This window comes from Lonchura striata, chromosome 1 (genome assembly GCF_046129695.1).
Source record: "Lonchura striata isolate bLonStr1 chromosome 1, bLonStr1.mat, whole genome shotgun sequence".
Taxonomy (NCBI): Eukaryota; Metazoa; Chordata; class Aves; order Passeriformes; family Estrildidae; genus Lonchura; species Lonchura striata.
In genome coordinates, this window is record NC_134603.1 from 123,208,603 (window position 1) to 123,228,513 (window position 19,911).

Below are 19,911 nucleotides of genomic sequence, written 5' to 3' on the forward strand. Positions count from 1 at the left end.
AAAATTCAACAATTCCTTCATTGTGAAAAGCTTCAGTGTAACTATCTTTGATGTTGTAAACAAAGTCCAAAACTGACCACTTCCTTAGCTGTGGTACAGCACTTCGGAGCACTGTACCTAATTGAGCATGTTTAATTTGAAAGTCAGTTGTTATCTGCAGCTGTACATCCCAACCAGCCAATGTTTGATGCATAGCACAGAAAATTTATTGTGGCTATGCTTCTTGCCAGAGTGGAGATTAGTGAGGAGGCTGATCTGTTCATCAGTTTAGGCCGAATTTTCCTAGCAGTTATACCCATTAAATACCAGGGATAAGGAAGTTAGGGATGTAAGAGTAATTCATATTAGAATTAGGCTTCTTTTAAGGAATGGAATATTTCATGGAGTGGAGGTAATAAATATCACATTAAATATTTGCCAGTGTTGTGCTTAGGAACTGTATATTCAAAGAACTATGGTGTGTGTTTACTGAATTGTGCAAAAGACAGGACAGACTACAGGAATAAAACTGGGAATAGTGTGTTTGTGTATGTCTATGAATAATTTTTACATTGCTTTAATGTAATAATTGCATCATTGTAGATACATTAAGTTTATGTGTGGGAACTCAAAGCTTCTCAGATTAAGGAGAATATTGCTTCAGATTAAGAACATCATAAACTGCAGAAATTCAGAAGTCTTGATTTTATATGCTTGTGTCTTTTAGCTGTTCAATCGCATGAAAATCAGGAAGCATTGATAAAAATTAGCCTAGATTTGGAAAGACTGATAAAAGCAGAGTTGTCTTTGAGCAGTAGTTTGTTAATGGTTGTATGTGAAGAGTAGTTTGACAAAAGAGACATTTTATTTAGTAATTTAATTAGTGAGTTTTGTGGAGCGCAAAGTTGCAGGAAAAGTTGATTGTTTATAAACTATAAAAAGTGACTGCCAGTTTTATGCAAGTCTTATGACTTTTCTGCTAGTGTGCCTGGAAGATAAGGTGGTTTTAGCTTCATCAGATTTTTGAGAATTTAGATTACTAATATTTGAGTACTGGGAATGTTGAGAGGTTCATCGTAAGTGAAGTATTAATTTTGCATCATCAGACCCTTCCTGCTAAGAGAAACTGCCTAAGTTTTGAGGCTTTTAAATACTGTTATTAAATCCAATGTTATTTTGATTCAGGTGTTGGAGCTGCTCGAGCTGGAAACCTTACTTTCATGGTTGGTGGAGTGGAACAAGAATTTAATGCTGCCAAAGAGTTGCTGACATGCATGGGTTCTAATGTGGTTTACTGTGGAGAGGTTGGAACCGGACAGGTAATGCTTTCTGAAGGGCTAATAGCTATCTCAGTCTTTCCTTTTTCTGGCTTTTTATTTATTGATGCCTACTCTTTTACTCAAGAACTAAATGCTTGATAATATATCTTCATAATCGTTTGTTTGTCTCTAACCTTGGGTTTGTAAATAATGCCATGGCACTTTTGTCCAGTATGTTGTGTAACTTAGTATAAAAATCTGACTGGTATTTCTCCACACTGGCCTGTTGAGATTATACTTCTTAGAGCAGAGACATTTTGATTTTGTTTAATTTGAATTTAGATTTACTGGATGTTCTGAAGAACAAAGAGCATATATGCTAACTGAGCAGTACTAAGAAAAAAAGGTATTTTTTAATCTGTGAAGGAGCCATAGAGCAACTTTCATTAACTTTGTGCTATCACAGATCTGTGTTTACTCTAGAAGAAAGCTGCCAGAACATACTTGATCATATTGTCCTGGGTCTAGTGGATTCCTACATTAGTTCTATGAAAATGCATAAACTAATTGATGGTTTCACCTGTTTTCAGGCTGCAAAGATCTGCAACAACATGCTCTTGGCCATCAGTATGATTGGAACTGCTGAGACTATGAATCTTGGAATCAGGTTGGTTTGGTTTTTGTGGTGGATTGAATGCCGCAAAAACATTTTTTCCATGTTTACAGTTTTTATATATTATGGTTGACTTCTGCTGAGATGATGATTAAAAGAAATAGGTAAATTTTTTGCCAAAAGTTGTCTTACAAAGCCATGAACAGTCTAAAGGGATTATTTAACTACAGGAGGTATTTTCAGCTTTGGAATATTCTCTTGTATTGGCTGCATAGGTTGTTACATTCTACAGCTGAAGTTGTTTATTTGTTCTGCTGTGTGCAGCCTACAGTAATGTTTGTCTTTCATTATAAACATCCAGAGCTAATATAGAGGTAAGTTTTTGTTTGTATTCGAAGCTAATGTACAGTCTGTTCAGAATATTACACTCCCATATGGCTCTCATTGGCTTTGTTTAATTCTTAAATTGTTCCAAGATCTATTGTAAAGTGAAACTTCTACTACAGTGTGTATATCAAATTAAGATGAAAGCATAAAACAGAACATCTACCTTTCTTTGACTTTATGAGAACACTTTATCCTAATTGCTAAAACTTCTAGTTTGTCAAAAAGCTGCAGTATATTCCACTACAGTCTTGCCAGTGCTGGCTACCATTTCTTTTCTATCATGTGCTACATCTAACTTTAAAGTGACACCATATTTGAGCAAAATTATTTTTATTTTCCAATTGTGATGTATTTGTTTTGCTGTGGTCTTTGTTGTTTTGTTTTATTTTCCAATTGAGTGCATGCAAGTACCAGTTGAGTATCAAGGTATTTGAACTTCTAATAAATTTTTGTTGCCAGATTAAATAATTTGCAGATTTATAGACAGAGAAGTCCTGTGTTTGAAGAGACTATCTTGCAACTGTTATGTTTTAGGGGCTTTTCATGAATTATTTATCTGCACAGTTGCACCCTTAAAATTTGCCTGCTAAAACTATAGATACTGTGAGTACGTATCAACTGGGCTCAACTGTGTTCATGTGGATTTGATACACTGTAAAAACAGCAAGAGGGCATCAAATGCTTAAATAAATAAAAAAGAGCACCTACATATGCGCACATACACAAGACAATGTAATGGATTCACATTTCCTCTTAATTACCATATCAAGATGCAGTTGTTTTATTGAATTGCCCTTGTCTCAGATGTTAGACTGTCTTGACCTATTAAGTTGTCATGTTGTAATTGAGATAAAAGAGGAATTTGCTTTGCATCAGTGCTAATTGGTTTATCAATATCCTGTACCATTTACATTTTAAAATTGAGAGTCTGTAATATACTGAAGCATGTCTGCATCAAGCCATAATAAAACCAGTAGCATTGTTTACAACTTTTTAAATCCAGTGTTATCCAGAAAGCTTGCATAGGGTTCTGCTTTAAGTCATGATTCACTTTATAAGGCATATGCAGCTAATTTTTTTACAGTTTTATCTACATTTGTAGGAATAATTAAAATAAAATCAAGAGGTTTAGAAGGGGCTTGTAAGCCATGTGAAGAGCAAGTTGATGTCCACAGTCACTGTAGCTTGAAGGTGTTTCAAATTTTTTCCTTTTCCAATTTAAATTTTGGCAGAATCTGTATTCATCATTTGTGAGCAAAAATCCAATGTGAAAGTAACAATATATAAACCTCCCTACCCTACAATTAAGATTATCAAGAGGGAACTATATTTATTGTAGAAGAAACCTGCTGATTTTAAATCAAAGTCTAGAAATAGCAGAATCTCATTTAGTCAAAAACTACATGAAGTTAAAGACAGAGGTGGTTATTTAAAGCCTTATGAAGTAATTTAGAATCCTTGCATTGATTTTAATTTAGTGTGATTTAGATCTTGAGAAGAAGAGAGATTCTGGTTATATTCTTATAACCAGAATAAGAGCTTTCCACTTGGAATGTGTAAAAATTTCTAATGTAGAAGTTTACAGTTGTCATTGTAATTATTAGAAGTTTTGCTATATTAATAATTTTAGGAAGTTTTTTTCTACTCTAAAGCTCAAAGGATAGTGTGGCTGCCTGCTCTAAAGAGAGTAGGAAACTGAACTTGATATATCAGATTGATGCTTATCTGGTGAAGAATTTGACTTAATAATGATAAAGCATTCTGAAAATCTAAAAATTTAGAATAGGAATTGTGGAACTTAGATGTATGTGTTCTTAACTTCCATATAGAATATAAAATGTCTTTATGTCACACATTGTGTATATTTGCTGCATCATTTAAATTGGGTTCTAGGGACTTTGAATAATTAATTATTCAAAATACTGTTGTCAGAATTAGATGTATCTACAAGATCGTATAACAATGGCTTCCATAAAGCATATATACTCTAAACTTAAGTCTTCAAAGCAGTGTGATATTAATTCTATTAATAAGCCACTTCTTCTCTAATGTTTTCATAAACCATGCAGTCTAAATTTTAATTTTCTGAAGTAGTTAGAGTGACTGTTTTAGTAATTTCATATTTTTTAATTATTGTTTTATTTATTTTATATTTTAAATTATAGAATTTTTCCAAACTTCAACATAAGTAGAAAATAGAATATGGTGAGGAGGAAACAAAACTGACATTAATGAACAAAAATTCCACAATAAACTCCCAGAAAAATAGTTCATATTGCTATGTAATTTTACATTTATATGTCACTTGCTTTACTCGAAGATCATCTTTATTTACTAATGAAGATGTCCATTTTCCTGGAAGTTATTTGGATTAAATTGCATAAATACTTTTTAAAAATATTCCTATCTGTTGTTCTGACCAATGAAATGCATGTTATGTTCAGTTTTTCCATTACTTTCCTAATGATTTATGAATGTTACTAGTAAAAGATAAAAGGTGTGGCAGGCATTGCAGAAATTAATTCACATTGTCATTTATATTTTCTTCTCTTTCTAGCATGTTAGTGCAACATATCAGTAGAAAAATCTTTAGCAGATTTTTACTACTACTTACAAGTAGTGTGCGTATTGCAAAATACTGACTTACTGTGTCTAACTAACACACAGAATACATGTAAACTGCACAAACAAGAATTACAAACATTAAATTATACTGTCCACAGTCAGAAAATATTTTTATTTTTCATTTTGCTGATCATTTTAGTGATAGTAACTTTGTTCTACTGAACCCTGAGCTCCAGTGAAACAATTTCTAATACTAGTGAAATAAAGCTCAGAAATGAAATCTTGCTGATACCTGGTTTGTGTTTAGCTCAGATGGAAGTTGCTGCCTGACAGACATTTTGCGGTCCCATCAGAAACTGCCTGCAAAAACTCAGGGAAGGGCTTATGTGGTGACACAAGGCAGGACAAGGCTGCATCATGTGGTTGGGATATAAGGGACCAGGAGAGCAGTAAGGGCTGTATGGCAATAACCTCGCTGCAAAATCAATTTGTACTTCCAATAGCAGAGAAAATCGTCTCTATGAGGAGGGACTGCGGTGTCACCCAAATTTATACCAAAATCTGCTAATTGCTACTTCCTAAGCAATTTTATTCCATGGATTTGTGCCTACTTGTTTTTTTAGATAAATAAAGTAAAAAGAAGGTAAAAGAATTTTCTTATCATGAAGAGTTTAAATGTGGTCTCAGTCACTAGATCTGGTTTCTGGGAGCACCCCTGAGCTATGGATGTAAGACATGAGCAGAAATAAGCATTGACAGAGTAGAGAGGAGCATGTGCAACAGGCTGAGGAATGATTAGCCCTGGACACATCCCCACTGCAAAGTTTAGAAAGAATACCTTGAAAAAGAACTCCAAGGTTGTTTTTCTCTGGAAGTTATTTGGATTAAATTGCATAAATACTTTTAAAAAATATTCCCATCCATATTTCTGACCAATGAAATGCATGTTATGTTCAGTTCTGCTGAACTGCTGTTATGTTCTGCTGTCTTTGGCATAGGCCTCATTAAGACTCATGAAGGTTAGTAATGACGCTGGAGAGCACTTACCTTGTTTAAAACACCAATGGCAAAGTAATTAACTGTGGTAGATGAGTTGTAAGGTTCTGCTTGAATATTTGCACCTTCATACAGTGTTTACCCAAAGCACCTTAAGATGGGAAACTCTAGGAGTTCAGCTGCTTCTGTTATTATACCTTAAAATGAGACCAGGATGTATCTTTCTTGTGAGACACTATTTCAATTTCTGTATCTGTTCCAGATGGAGCTTTTGGACGAGTGTATGAAAAAATCAGGCTGAAGCTTTATTAGAGCTCAGCAAAACCTGAGTTTTGAGCTGTGGCATGAAGGGATCCTATTTTTTTTTTTTTTTGGTATGTGCATCTATTGCTTAGTTTCTGCTGTTCAGTTCATTAGGAATGTTATTGAAGAAGCATTGATTTGAGGGAGCAATTGTTTTTGTTCTATTATAAGTACAGTTAATACATGAGCTTCTTTTCTGCTTATAAGGAAGAAGAACATTTTGGTAATTGTAAATTCACACACACATGCACAAGCTCTTGCCATGTCCAATGGCAAGTTGTTATGGGGACTGGCAGACTGTCATCATTTTGATAGCTTGAGCAGTATATCTCCTGAACAGCAATGGAGCTCTTATGCAGAGAGTATCGTATGTTCCCAGCCAATTTACAGGGAAACAGCAATAACATTTTATCATGGTTGAGAGCCCAGTAGCTGCTTCCTATTAAACTTGCCCTTTCAGATACCTGTCTTGGATTAATTTGTTGATTTCAAATGGAAACTCAGTCTTCTCCACTGAAGCATGACTTTCTAGGATAGACTCTTGCTGAATGACAATTACTGTATATTCTGGCTGGTTTCAGACCATTACAAGCTTTGGGCACAGTGGAAGACAGAGGACTTCTTCAGTAACTGATTTTAATATATGTCTAATTTTAACTGTCAGTTATATATGCACCAGTGGATGAATCTTCAGAAAGATGAAATGCAAAGCACTTCTAACTTGCTCTTATTAATGATACACTTGCTGCAAAGGAGAAAAAAAAAAATAGGTTCAGGTCTCCTGAAGAGAAGCTGCATGGTGTTTAAGAGCTATGAATTTTGAAGAAGCAGGGATATAAACTGACACTATCTTTCTTTTTCTTTTCCCAGAGCAAAAATATGTCAGATGTGGTGCAAGACAGTATTTTACATATCTGTATAATACATGCATATATTTTAAAGTATACTTTCACAGAGAGGCAGTACAAATGCTGTAAAAAGAGCATTCTTTGGGAGGGTTATATGTGTTTTGAAATAATAAGCTCTCTGTCTTGCAGTATACCCACAGATGTAATTGCAGGCCTCTCCATGCAGTTGGATATGGCACAAGCAGGCACTACATTGGTAAAAATACTGATCTAGATGTAACAAATATAGGGAAACAGACAAGTCGAGATTTGTTTGAGGGGGAAGAAAGCAAGTTCTGTGTATTTGAAAGCTCAGGATTTGAATGTTCTCAGTGTGGGTTTTTTTCATTACAACAATTAAATTAATTATTTGGAGTGGCTCTTGATGAAGACTTATGGTGAGGACTTTGATGCACTATGCACAATAAAAATACAATTCAAATGCTGTGAAAACATACTGGTGCTGGAAAATACAGTTTGTATTTTTAAATAAATGATGTTTGTAAGCATTTGGTTGAATTAGAGGGTTGGGAAAAAATGGGGAGGAGTGTAAAGCTGGATCCCATTTAGGCCAGTGGAGATTCTCCAGGGTCTGCTGCAGCAAATCGTAAATAAGAGTGCACAGCAGTACTGCTAAAAAGCTATCTGAAATACAAAAAATTATCTTGCTTTGCATTAGGAAGGTGCCACTATAGGAGTAGGAACCATGCTGTAGGGTTGACTATCTTAAACGTAGCTTTTCAAATCCAGAATGCCTACTGGAATAGATAGACATGCATTTTAGCAACTGTTCCACTGGTAATGAGCTTTTCTCATCTACAAATTAAAACTTTGAGTGCTACAGTGCCTGGAAGCCCTCTTAGGCTATGGGGCTCTAAATCAAAAGTCTGTGATGTGAGAACTAACATAAAAAATGTTGAAAACTATTTAAATAAGCTTTGTAAAAGGTTGTGATATATCCCTTTTAAAATGTCCTTTTCTCATTTTGAATTGTTACTGGAGATGGTTCCCTTGCTTTTTCTTTTGTCCTGTGTATAGCTGAACATTTGTACAGTGCCGGATAAACTGCTGCTGCTTGTCTTTGGCATTAATGCAATTGATGTAAAATTACACTTGCATATTATTTTCAGCAAAAGTGTGAATTCATAAGAGGGTTAATTTTGTATAATATTGAAGAATTTTCAGGGTCTGCACTGAGCCGCATTTTATGCCATCATCTCCATGGTAGAACAAATGACGTTTCTACTTGGACAAGCTTTGTTTTATTGGGATCAGTAACCTTATCAGCAGCTGACCCAGAACTATAATATATGTTTGTGAATAGATAACATATGTCACAGTGAAATGCAGACTTGCCTCATAAGCCGGAACATATAATGAAGATTTAATAATAGCAAAGGCAAGAATGCACAGATGTATATGACAGTAAAGTTTTTTTGAGAAGTGCAGCATTTTTATTCACATTGTTAGAGCAGAATCAGTTGTGTTATCTTGTTTACCTCAGAAATGCACTAGTGTTCACATATAAATGCATCGCACAGCCATTTTCATGTTGCCACACTTGCTTGTGAATTTTTTGCTTCCTTCAGAAAATATTTTGATATGAAGAACAAGTATGTGACCTCATAGGTAGCAGAACAGAGTATGCCTTTTAGTAATTGAAATACAAGGTAACTGTTGTTCTCAGAGGGCCTTTAATTTGCTTGCACTTTCAAAATTACTACTTGAAGAGGATTTGCTTAGTGCAAAAGGAGAAAAGCTTTGAAAACCTACTGCTTAAATGGTGGATTTCTGCTCTTTAATTTAAGATACAGCATCCCTGCCCCCAATATCAATACTCTGTCATTTTTCATTACTTATAATAAAGGAGGAGGAATGATGGTAGGGTCCTAAGATATAAAACAAGTCACCCATGTCTTGTGCGTTTTGACATTAACACTTCTCTTCTTTGACCTTTGACAGATTAGGCCTTGACCCAAAGCTGCTGGCCAAAATCCTAAATATGAGCTCAGGTCGCTGTTGGTCAAGCGATACGTACAACCCTGTTCCTGGTGTGATGGAAGGAGTACCCTCAGCTAACAATTATCAAGGTGGCTTTGGAACAACACTCATGGCTAAGGTACATAACACTTGCATGTCAAGTATGTGCAATTGCGTTTCTCTGGGCTTCTAGCAAGTGGTCTTCTCAGTGAAAATATGTGATTACAGGATAATATATAGGCATGAATAGAGGGGACCTGAGCACTTCCTGTAGCTCTGAATTAATGAGTTGTTTACAGGGCTTTTCCTTAGTCTCCAGCTTCTTTCTAGCCACTGTTACTGCTGAGCTACTCAGTGAGATTATAGGCATGATCTTTTTTGAGTTCTGCCTTAATAAAGGAGTCCCAATGGGCCTGTGGATATAGTGTGTTCAGCAAGTAATTTAGATGCCTTGTGCATGACTGCTCTAAAATTTAGGAGCCTAAGTTTAAGAGAGTATTCAGGGAAATCCAAGTGACTTAATTAGGTGCTGATAGTAGTAGCATAAGCATCTCAGATTTTGGGCTCACTCTCTTCCAGATACCTTTAACTGTGCTACTGGACATGCTCTCTAGCAAGCCCTTCCTTGCAGAGCCACAGGCTGATCTCTTGCAGGTTTCTACACCATTCTGTAAGCTCTCCTGAATTGTCTTAGCTGGTGGCAGAAGAAGGGCTTCTCATGTGTAAACAACTCATTACATAGTAATCCACATTGCTTGTCCACAAAGTAAGAGGTCTGGGGTTTAGGTCCTTCTCAGCAGTAGGAAGCTGAAGACCTACTGTTATCCCATCCTAGGAGAATGCACTTATTGCCATGCTCCTGACTTTTCCAGGAAAAGCGCTGTCCTGAGTCACTCTGTGGTCAGGAAAGCGAAACTTTTAGAGGCCAAAGGAAAGTAGGCAAGGAGGTCAGAGCTCTGCATCTCACTGATAGGACTCGTAGTTGGAGGAAGGAGATACAGAACTCTGACTCTTGAACTACTTCTGCACTGAGCACAATGATTGCCTAAGGTAAATTATAAAATCAGCTCTGGAAGAGATTTTTCATCTAAGTGCATGAAATAATTTCGCACTGAATATCCTTTTCATGGAGATACTGTCCTGAGGGAGGCATTTGATTTCATACAGGGTAGGTTTTATGTATACCAGTTTATTGAGTGCTCCCAACTGGTTAGGCATTCTGTCCATTTTCAGCTCTTCCATGTAAGTGGAAATGTAGCACTTAAAACTAAAACAGCATTCTCAAAGCTGGTGAACTCAGATATTACCATGTAAATCTCCAAAGTGCTGGAGCTCCTGTATATAATACCTGCTTATTGATACTGTTCATGTCATTTAGCAGTTGATTTAGGACAATTGGTTCATTTGCATGCTCAGTGAAATTAACCAACTTCTCCTCACAGCGGGTCCAGAGTGTTTTGCATGTGGTAGCACCAAAAAACTTTGCTAATGCTGCATGGCTCACAACCCCTCAATGACTGCTATCTTTTATGCTATGGTCATGTTTTCCAATGACCAGGAACTTTAATTTCTTTGAGGAATGTGTTAAAATATTGAGAAGTAGCAGTTTTTACATTGTATTCATGTCATGGAACACTGGGGACAATAAATTGTTGTTTAAATTACAGATTTATAAAAAGTATTAGGTTATTGCTTAGAGTTTGCTAGGCAATCAAACCTGATCTTGACCCTGCCTCAAGGCTTGTTGCCATGTTGTGTGTTGTTTTCAGAATCTGTTCTGCCTGTTGTGCCATGTTTCACACTTCAATCTCTATTCTCATGATTGATAGATCTCAGTCTTGTCCAGAATAGCCTCATGGTATAAATGCAATAGGGGCACACATTTTCTTCCTTCCCTTTTAAGTTTCTTTCTAAAGGGTTGGTTTTTTCCTTTGTCTTCATCTCCCCTGGAAGATGCCCTGAAGGATCTTTCTTCAATTGAAGGAATAGCAGCCTGGTTTGTGCCTGTTAAACTGCCAGCCTTTGATTATAAAGCATCAATGATAACCAAGAGAGAGTTCCTCAGAGAGATTTGTAATTGCTGTTCACCTCTTCTGACTTGCTTCTCAGTTCTGACTTGCCTGACAGTACTAAAGCCTTCTTGAGGCTAGAACCCTCAGTAAGAAGGAAAGACATTAAATTCCTCTCATGCCTCTTGAACTATGCTCTGTTTTTCTATATAGATGGAAGATTTCTTGAATAAGTAGCCAAGACAGCTGATCATGTTCAGGCTATTTTTGGGTGCAGTGATGACCCCTTCTAAGACATTGTCTTTTAGTTTGTGGAAAGACTTTTGCTACTATCCATTTCATCCTGATGTGTGACATAATATGCAGTTTGTGAATTGTTTGAGGTGGGGACGTTTTTTAAGGGAAATGCAGAGCACGATTTTGCTACTTAAGAAATAAAAAAGAATTATTTCAAAGGAGAAAGAGGTAGGTAAAACCCTGAGGCTGAGGAGAAAATATTCCACAGTGAAAATATCTAGGAGTGGCTCAGTAACAGTCACTAAACACAGTTACTAAACTTAGTTCCTGCTCACATATCAGAGATGGTGGAAGTCAAAGGCCTTCTTAAAAATAATTTGTCATTAAAAACTCTCAAAACAAAGCTGGAGGATCTTTATTTTAAGTATTTGGGTGAGAAAAGTTTGCCAGACACTTCTGAAAAGCTCTTTGGTCTTGAAATTTGATACTGAAACATACAATTCAGTCAACTTAGTGAAACCTGCTCTAAAGATTTTGCATTTTAAAAAAATCTAGTTTAGTTTATCATGCCATGTTTGTGTTCAAGGCACTGGCAGACCAGAAGTTCCATCTTTCATTGACAGCACAGTTGCTAATTAAATGTCAAATTTGGATCCTGAGAAGAGCTAGATTTATATCATACTGCTCTTGAATCATGTCAAGACACCCTTTGAGCTTTATTCCAAATGGCAGTTTCATTTACATCAACTGCAAAATAAATGCAAGGAACCAGGTAATTCTAAAGTGGAAACAAATTGTGAAAGAGAATCTGTTTCCCTACTCTAAGCTGAGAAAAAGTGTTCAAATATTCAGTGCACTGAGACATCTGGAAGATGTTGTCAGTTCCAAAGAGTATAAGAGAAGCCATAAACTGTGCTCTCATTTTTACTTTTCCAAATAAGTCAGCAAAGGGAAATTTCTTTCCAAGATGTTTTGTACTATTTCACTTGAGGAATCTCCAACGTCAAGTGAAAAGGTGCAAAATACTTCACAATCTGAAGCTAAAGATAAGCTTTACTTACGTTTTCTTGCTGTTTATTTCCTTCAAAGTTATAATTTATAGAATGGAGTTTCAAAAAAGCAGAACAACCTTCCTTCAGTGAGGAGTCCTTGTCCATTGGATTGTTGAAATGTTATTGAATGTTTCATCCATCTTGGAGCTACATTTTCTGTACTGAAGCAAACAGAGCTACTTTACTGACTTGGTTTAGGAATGCTACTCCCCTATTTAGTACTCCCACAAAAAACCCTGTGAGCTGCTTCTCCCCCTCCAGTCAGAGACACAAGAGGTAGAGATCATGGGCTGACATAAGAACAATTTATGGAAAGCAGCCATGATATAAGAGCACAAACAGTAACAGCAACATACTAATAACAAAAGAGAGGATTATTTAAATGCAAAATGCTCACCAAGCCCAGGACAATGAAAAACAATGGTAGACAGACTCACCCACCACACTTCTCCTCAACCAGAAAGGTGCATCCTTTCTTCCCTGAAACCAGAGAAAGTTCCTTTCCTCACCCCAGCAATAACATAGGATGGGACTAAATAACACTGAGGTCTTAGCCATGTCCACATGGTGCAAGGTTCCACCCCCTCACAGCTCTGCAAAAAGTAACCTTGTCCCTTACCAAAGTTAGGACATTTATTAAATTGTGTTTGTGCTAATAGTCCATTCAAAATTTTCAGGAATTGTTTCTGTGAATGTCCCTTCAGAGAGAAATAGATCACAGTCACCACTACCACTACCAAATATTTTGACTAGTTTGGAATTAGATTACTTTGCATTCTAATATTCCATTTCATGAGTTAAGCTTTCTTGAATAAAATTAATAATATGGGTACAGATTTCACAAAGAGGGCTTATATATGTCATGAAATATCTTACTGTATGCAGATTAAAGTAAGTGTTCCTAGATTTGTCAGCTCATCAGTCTTTCAACAGAGAAGAAGTTATCTGCCCTGATATAGATGAAAACTATTTTGGATTCTGTGACATCTGATATGTATGTTTTTCCCATTTTCCTAAAGCTAGAAGTCATTCGAGGGTAATAGGAAAAGTAACTATAATTCTGATTTGTATCAGAATGACCTTTATAGAGCCGATTTACAGATCGAAGTGACATTTAGAGAGTAGAGTAAGATCTTGAATTTCCTTGTGCTAATTCAAATCCAGACACATAGAAAGTAAAGACCTGTCTTGTAAGTCATCCCTGAGAAGTCAAAGGTGCTCTCAGCAGTACTACAGTCTTTTACTTCTTCTGTATCAAGGATGAGAACCATCTGTCAGAGTAGGGGAAGAGCATCTTTGCTTACAGGCTTGCAGAGCTCTGGTGAAGAAGGCTTTAAACTAAAGCTATTTGGGGAGGGGGAACCTGTATTCATCCCACTCCTGCCAGTGACAGCAATAGCTGTCCAGAGCCTGGAGGTGGATTGCAGGTCCAGCAGGAGAGCACCTGAAGAGCACCACAAAATAATTACAGCCATTCCAACCAGTAAGTTGGCTTCATCAGGGCCCGGGTTAGATGACCCTATGCAAATGCTGTGTGTGCATGACTGCAGGGCTTTGATTTTACTGGCATCACAGAGACGTGGTAGGATGACTCCTCTGACTGGGGTGTTGGAGCTGGGGTGAAGTTGGGGTGATTTGGGGTGAAGGATTCAGGCTCTATGTCAGTAACCAGCTGGAGTGCATGAAGCTTCGCCTGGGGATGGAGGAGGAGTTGACTGAGAGTTTATGGGTCAGGGTTAATGGGAGAGTAGAGACAGGTGACATTATAGTGGGGACCTTCTACAGCTTATCTGACCCGAAGTCTGAGCAGATGAGACAAATATAGACAAACATGATCTATCTCACATCCACAAGCCTTGGTCCTCACAGGGGACTTCAACCATACTGATATCTGCTGGAGGGGCAGCACAGCAAAGCATAAGCAATCCAGGAAGTTCTTGGAATGTGTTGGTAAGAATCTCCTTCTCCAAAACTAGAGGAGCCAGCAAGGAAAGATTGTTATGTTGGACCTCATTCACATCAGCAGGGAGGGTCTGGTGAGGAATATAAATCTCAAGAGCAGTCTTGGTTGCAGTGATCATGAAGCAGTGTAGTTTGAGGTCTTTAGGGTAGCAAGGAGCATGCACAACTAGCTCACTTTCCTGGACTTCAGGAAAGCCAGCTTTGGCCTCTGCAAGAGTCTGCTTCCATACAGATAAGGCCCTGGAAGGAAGAGGGGCACAAGAGAGCAGGTTAATATTCAAGGATCACCTCCTCCAGGCTGAGGAGCGATGCATCCCAACAAGGAGGAAGTCAGGCAAAACCATCTGTGCCTATGAACAAGAGGTTCCTGGACAAATTTAGTCACAAAATGGAAGCCTACAGAGGTTGGAAGCAAGGACAGCTAGTCTGGGAGGAATACAGACAAATTTTCTGAGCAGCCAGGAATCAGGTTAGGAAAGCTGAAGCCCTGATAAAATTAAACCTGAACAGATACTTAAAGGCCAACAAGAAAAGCTTCTATAGATACAGGACCTTATATAGGGTTAGGACTTGGTTGCCCAGGATTTGGAGAAGGCTGAGATACTCAAAAATTTTGACAGGTGTGAGAGGTGGGCCCTTGCAAATCTCATTTATTTCAACAAGGCCAAGTGCAAGGTGCTGCACTTGGGTTGAAGCAATCCCAAGCACAAACACAGGCTGGCAAAGAATGGATTTAGCAGCCCTGAGGAGAAAGACTTGGGGGGTATGGGTGGACCAAAGCTCAGTATGACCTGGCAATGTGTGCTTGTAGCCCAGAAATCCAGACACATCCTGGAATGCATCAAAAGCAGTATGACAATTGGGTCGAGAAAGGTGATTCTCTCCCTCTGTTCTGCTCTAGTGAGACCCCAGATGGAGTTCTGTGTCCTGCTCTGGGGCCCCCAGCAGAAGAAGGCCATGGACCTGCTGGAGTGAGTGCAGAGGAGTGAAGATTGTCAGAGGGCTGGGTAATCTCTGCTATGAAGAAAGGCTGAGAGAGTTGAGGCTGTTCATCCCGGAGAAGAGAAGGCTCTGGGAAGATCTTATAGCACCTCCCAAGAGTTATAGAAAAGCCTACAAGAGACGTGGAGTATGACTTTTGGAAGTGTAGCGACAGGATAAGGGCTAATCACATCAAACTGAAAAAGAGTAGATTTAGATTAGATATTAGGAAGAAATTCTTCACTATGAGGGTGGTGAGGCACTGGCACAGTTGCCCAGAGAAGCTGTGGATGCCACATGCCTGGAAGTGTTCAAGGCCAAGTTGGATGGAGCTTGGAGTAGCCTGGTCAAGTGGAAGATGTCCCTTCCCATGGTCAGGGGCTTGGAATTAGATGATTCTTAAGGTCCCTTCCAACCCAAATCACTGAAAAACAGGAAAAAATCAACCACACAGCAGAATATTGAGTTGTAGCAGACCCAGGACTGCCCCATAAGCAATTCTCTAATACATCCTTCCAATTAGGCAGCAAACCAGTTGTATTCACTAAGTGACCTATGAGTCTCATTTTGCTATTAACTGTTTAAATTATAGTAAATGTATATTTGCTAAGTGGCTTCCATTTTCTTGTTCTTGAAATATCTTCTGCCTGATTTTTAACCTGTTTATAGTAATAAAAATTCCTCTTGCCAAAAGAACTAAATTATACTCTTAGAATCTATGTGAAATGCTTCAGTGAATAGCCAAGGAGATTTTCTTACTAGGGATTATATACTCAATGGGGAAAAAGAGTCTGAGTCTTGCTACCAGATTATATAGTGATCTAGAATCTTAAAATTCCTCCTGTTCTTAAGGTGGTGCCTACCTGGCAAAGTCTGAGGTTTTTCTGTTGAATAACATTGAATTACTCTTTAAAAAATAAAAACTACACAAAACCTGCTTCTCCCAGCTTCTTCCTGCTTCTGAAATTTTAAGGCTGAAGTATTGTACTTGTTGGCAGTAGACTTCTTGTTACAGTGGAAGCCAAATAACCTGTGATATATATATGGCTCTTTATGTCCTTGTTGTTTCTCCCCTGACTTTTTCTCTTTTTCTTTCCTTCCATTCTTCCTCTCTGCCCTCTTCCTCCCTTTTCTTGCCCCCCACAGGATCTTGGCTTGGCCCAGATTTCTGCCACCAACACGAAGACACCAGTTCCTTTGGGCTCCCAGGCACATCAGATCTACAGGATGATGTGTGCCAAAGGCTATGCCCTGAAAGACTTCTCAGCTGTGTTCCAGTTTTTACGTGAGGAGGAAAGCTTGTGAGCTGTCCTTTGGAAATGGACACAATAACAAAACACATTTTTTTATCCTTATAGCTCATTTGGGAAGTTTGTGGATTTAATCAAGCATCCTGCTGCCATACAGATTAATCATCTTTGGCTGTCCAGATCACAACAAACTCCAGAGTTGCTTTCTAATTCTTGAAAGGCAAGCAACAGGGAAGGGATGGTTTGGCAATTAGACAACAGCAAGTCCTCTTTTTTTTTTTTAAGAACCATCAAAGTTTTTTCACTAGATGCAATAAATAAATATTCTTTTGTGAAACCCTTAACTGTTCATATATAAAATAACTTACATTATGGCTACAGACTTAGTTGAATCATGAATAATAAAAGAATGTTTTATTGCAATTTTATCATATATAGTGATCTATTAAAATTTAAAATTAATACCTTATGGGAAAAGGGAATATATGTTCAAAGAGGAAACACATCTTGAGATGAATTTTTTTTGGTTTTGGACCTAGTAGCCTTGAGTTGATCAGAAATTAATTTTTCCTGGGATTCAGGTTGCGGATTAAGTTTACAGGCACGTGTTCTAAGTGGAAAGCTGTTACACCATGTTTACCTGGTAGACTTAGGTCGAATAATATAGAATGTGTGTCTGTCTTGTAAATCTCTGTTATTGTATTTTGCTAACCCAATTTTATATTTTCTTGTATTCTGTCACGCATTTTCAGAGCTCAAGATCAGCACTTACCAGAAGTTCTAACAAAGTGTACATTTGTTTTAGGTAATTATTAAAGTATTTTAATTCTTAACAAACACATTATTTTGAAAAGAAATAAAATCTATACTGGTAAATACTTGTTGCATGATTATTTGCTTTTTGTTTAGGTTGAGTCTTGTACACGCAGTATTAACCAAAACCTATACTAAGTGGTCTTATTTTCTTATTTGCTGTGTTTTCTACAGATTATCAGATCATTGTGCAAACCCAAGCCTTTCAAAAGCTCTTGTTGTGAAATGCAGACAAATATATAACATATGCAAAAATATTTGCATACATATTACCCTAACCATTCACATCCCATTGGTCTTGCCAAAGTATAGGCATATATTTGGCTTTATAAATACTCATGCCGATTGTACTAGAACTACTCACATTCAAACTCTATGCTTAATGATCAATTATGCATCTACATTCCTGTTTTGGTTGTATGATGGATCCTTTTATAGATACACATTAGATTATCAGAATTGTGTGCTTCAATTAGCTCAATTCTGCCAATAATTAGACAACTTGGACATTGTATTCCAACAAATTAGTAACATCATGCAAAAGTTTTTAAAGAGTAGTAGCTGATCTTTTCTGCTTTCAGCTTTCTTTAAAAACTGTTTGCCATTCCAGGTGTCAAACCTGGATAGGAATACTGAGAGCAATTGTACTTTTAAAAAATTGTTTGTCCCTGTTTTGTTAACAGTATTGTTTCTACAGTATTGCATTCATTCAGAAATTAGACACAAAACTACCTGTGGCACAAACAGCCACTCAGGTGCAACATGGCACATAGTTGCAGATATGTGGTATGACCTTTGCTAACAAGATCACATACTACATTTATTTCCTACAGGACTCCTGCCTCACATAATGCAAAGGGTAGATCTAGTCTTGTTATGAATTTGGGGTCAAGTAGTGAAGGCTGTTTTTGACAGTGGGATCCTTTTTCATGTGGACATTTTGTAATGGATGAGGTAAGGAATTCAGTTCAGTTTTTGTCCTCTGTATTTGGCTTGGAGATCTGTCTGGCATCGCAGCACTTACAAGAGACTTTTCCTTCTGCTGTCCACCCCAGCCTGTGGCAGCATTTGCTATGAAGGTGCTTGCTGGTAACCCTGGGTTTACCTATAGGCCTGGGCCTCCAGGAAGCATGATTATTTCTTTTCTGAAGACTTTACATGCACATATAATTGTTGAGAGTCATGAGGAAAGAGAATTATGCTCAGTGAGAGAGGTTTTGAAATTTTTAGCCTCTGAAATCTTAAAGCTTCTATTAAATATGTGGAACCATCACTGTTATTTTTATGTTCCTCTCTTAGGCTTGTATTTTAGTCTTCCTAGTGTTCTTTTCTCCTCCCTCGCAATCTCTCATCAAATTTGTAATTCTCACTCCAAAGCACAGGGTGCTCAAATTGGAGGAAATGCTGCCAGAATGCCATTTTGGCAAACCAAATAAGTGTTCCATGATCTCCTTCTTGGAGGAGGATTGTGGCTGAAATTTAAAAAAGCAAACAAAAGAAAAAAAAGTCGAAACCCCAGCTTCAGGGCAGACAGCCAGTGCGTAAAGTTTTAGAACAAGCAGTTAGTTTGGCAAAGTCAGAAACAACTTCTTAAATAAATGTTATTATAGAAAGTGCCTTGAAAACTTCAATGATGTCCAATACCTGAAATCAGTAATATAATTTATATTAGAACACTTTTTTTTTAAAACTAATTCTTCAGGAGAATATTGTAAGACCATGTATGTATAGTGATGATAGTACATGCTACCTGTGGCTACTATACATGTGTATATGTTTGTAGTGTATCTTTTGCTTGAGGTATATACTTCTCTGTGGAAATTAGGCAAATATTAAAATGATTGTCACTGCCAGAGACAGGTTTGAAAACTATAATTTGTTGAGTTGAACAGAAAGATAGTAAAACTGGTTGAATTTCTACAGTAATTAGCATCCAGTAAATATACACAAATTTGGTACAGCAAATTAATGGCATATTTTATAAATATCTCAAAGGGAAATTTGAGGTGGCTTCTTTTTAAATTAGTTTGAATCTCGAACAAGCCCTCCCATCATGCTTACTTTGGAAACTCACCTATATCAAATGCATTTACTGGCTAATAAGAAAACATTGACAACCAATAAAAGCAGTTATTTTTTTTTTAAAAAAGTCCTCAGCAGCCTTCTCTCATTTATGATTCAGTATAACCTATCTTAAGCAACTATTCTTGGTGATTGTTAAACAGAGGAGTCCTTCTGTTAAAACCTCTGAGTACTATATTGCTTTAACCTTATTTATGGCTCTTACAAGCCTCAGGAGGGGGAGGAGGTGTTCTGACCAAGTAAAAGTATTATATGTGATAGTCTGGCTCTGCTTTAATCAATGGGAATTTGGCTATTAAGTTCAATACTGTCAGAATTTCACAGTGTCTGTTGAATGCCCACATGATTACACTGCAGATGTGGCCAAGCACCTCAAGCACATCTCTCTGGCTGGGATTGATCCACATTACTGACATTAGGATAATGAGAAGTTGGGGTGATGACTATGAGAGGAACGATCCAGCACAAGCTGCTGAAGTTTGTATTGCCAGTCTCCATCCAAGCCTTGTCCCACACTGGATGAGGGAGATACTGAGGAGTACAAAATAGCTGCTGT

At 37.4% G+C, this 19,911-nt stretch overlaps 1 protein-coding gene across 1 annotated transcript in view; it reads left to right on the forward strand.

Moving 5' to 3' along the window:
* HIBADH (3-hydroxyisobutyrate dehydrogenase) overlaps window positions 1–17,336 on the forward strand; it is an 84,095-nt gene extending 66,759 nt beyond the window's left edge. Inside the window, exons 5-8 of the mRNA XM_021538192.2 lie at window positions 1,165–1,298; window positions 1,829–1,905; window positions 8,952–9,108; window positions 16,357–17,336. Of these exons, the coding sequence (XP_021393867.1) occupies window positions 1,165–1,298; window positions 1,829–1,905; window positions 8,952–9,108; window positions 16,357–16,515 (527 nt within the window). The 3' untranslated portion in view covers window positions 16,516–17,336. The remainder of the gene's footprint in view (window positions 1–1,164; window positions 1,299–1,828; window positions 1,906–8,951; window positions 9,109–16,356) is intronic.
* Window positions 17,337–19,911: the final 2,575 nt, after the last annotated feature.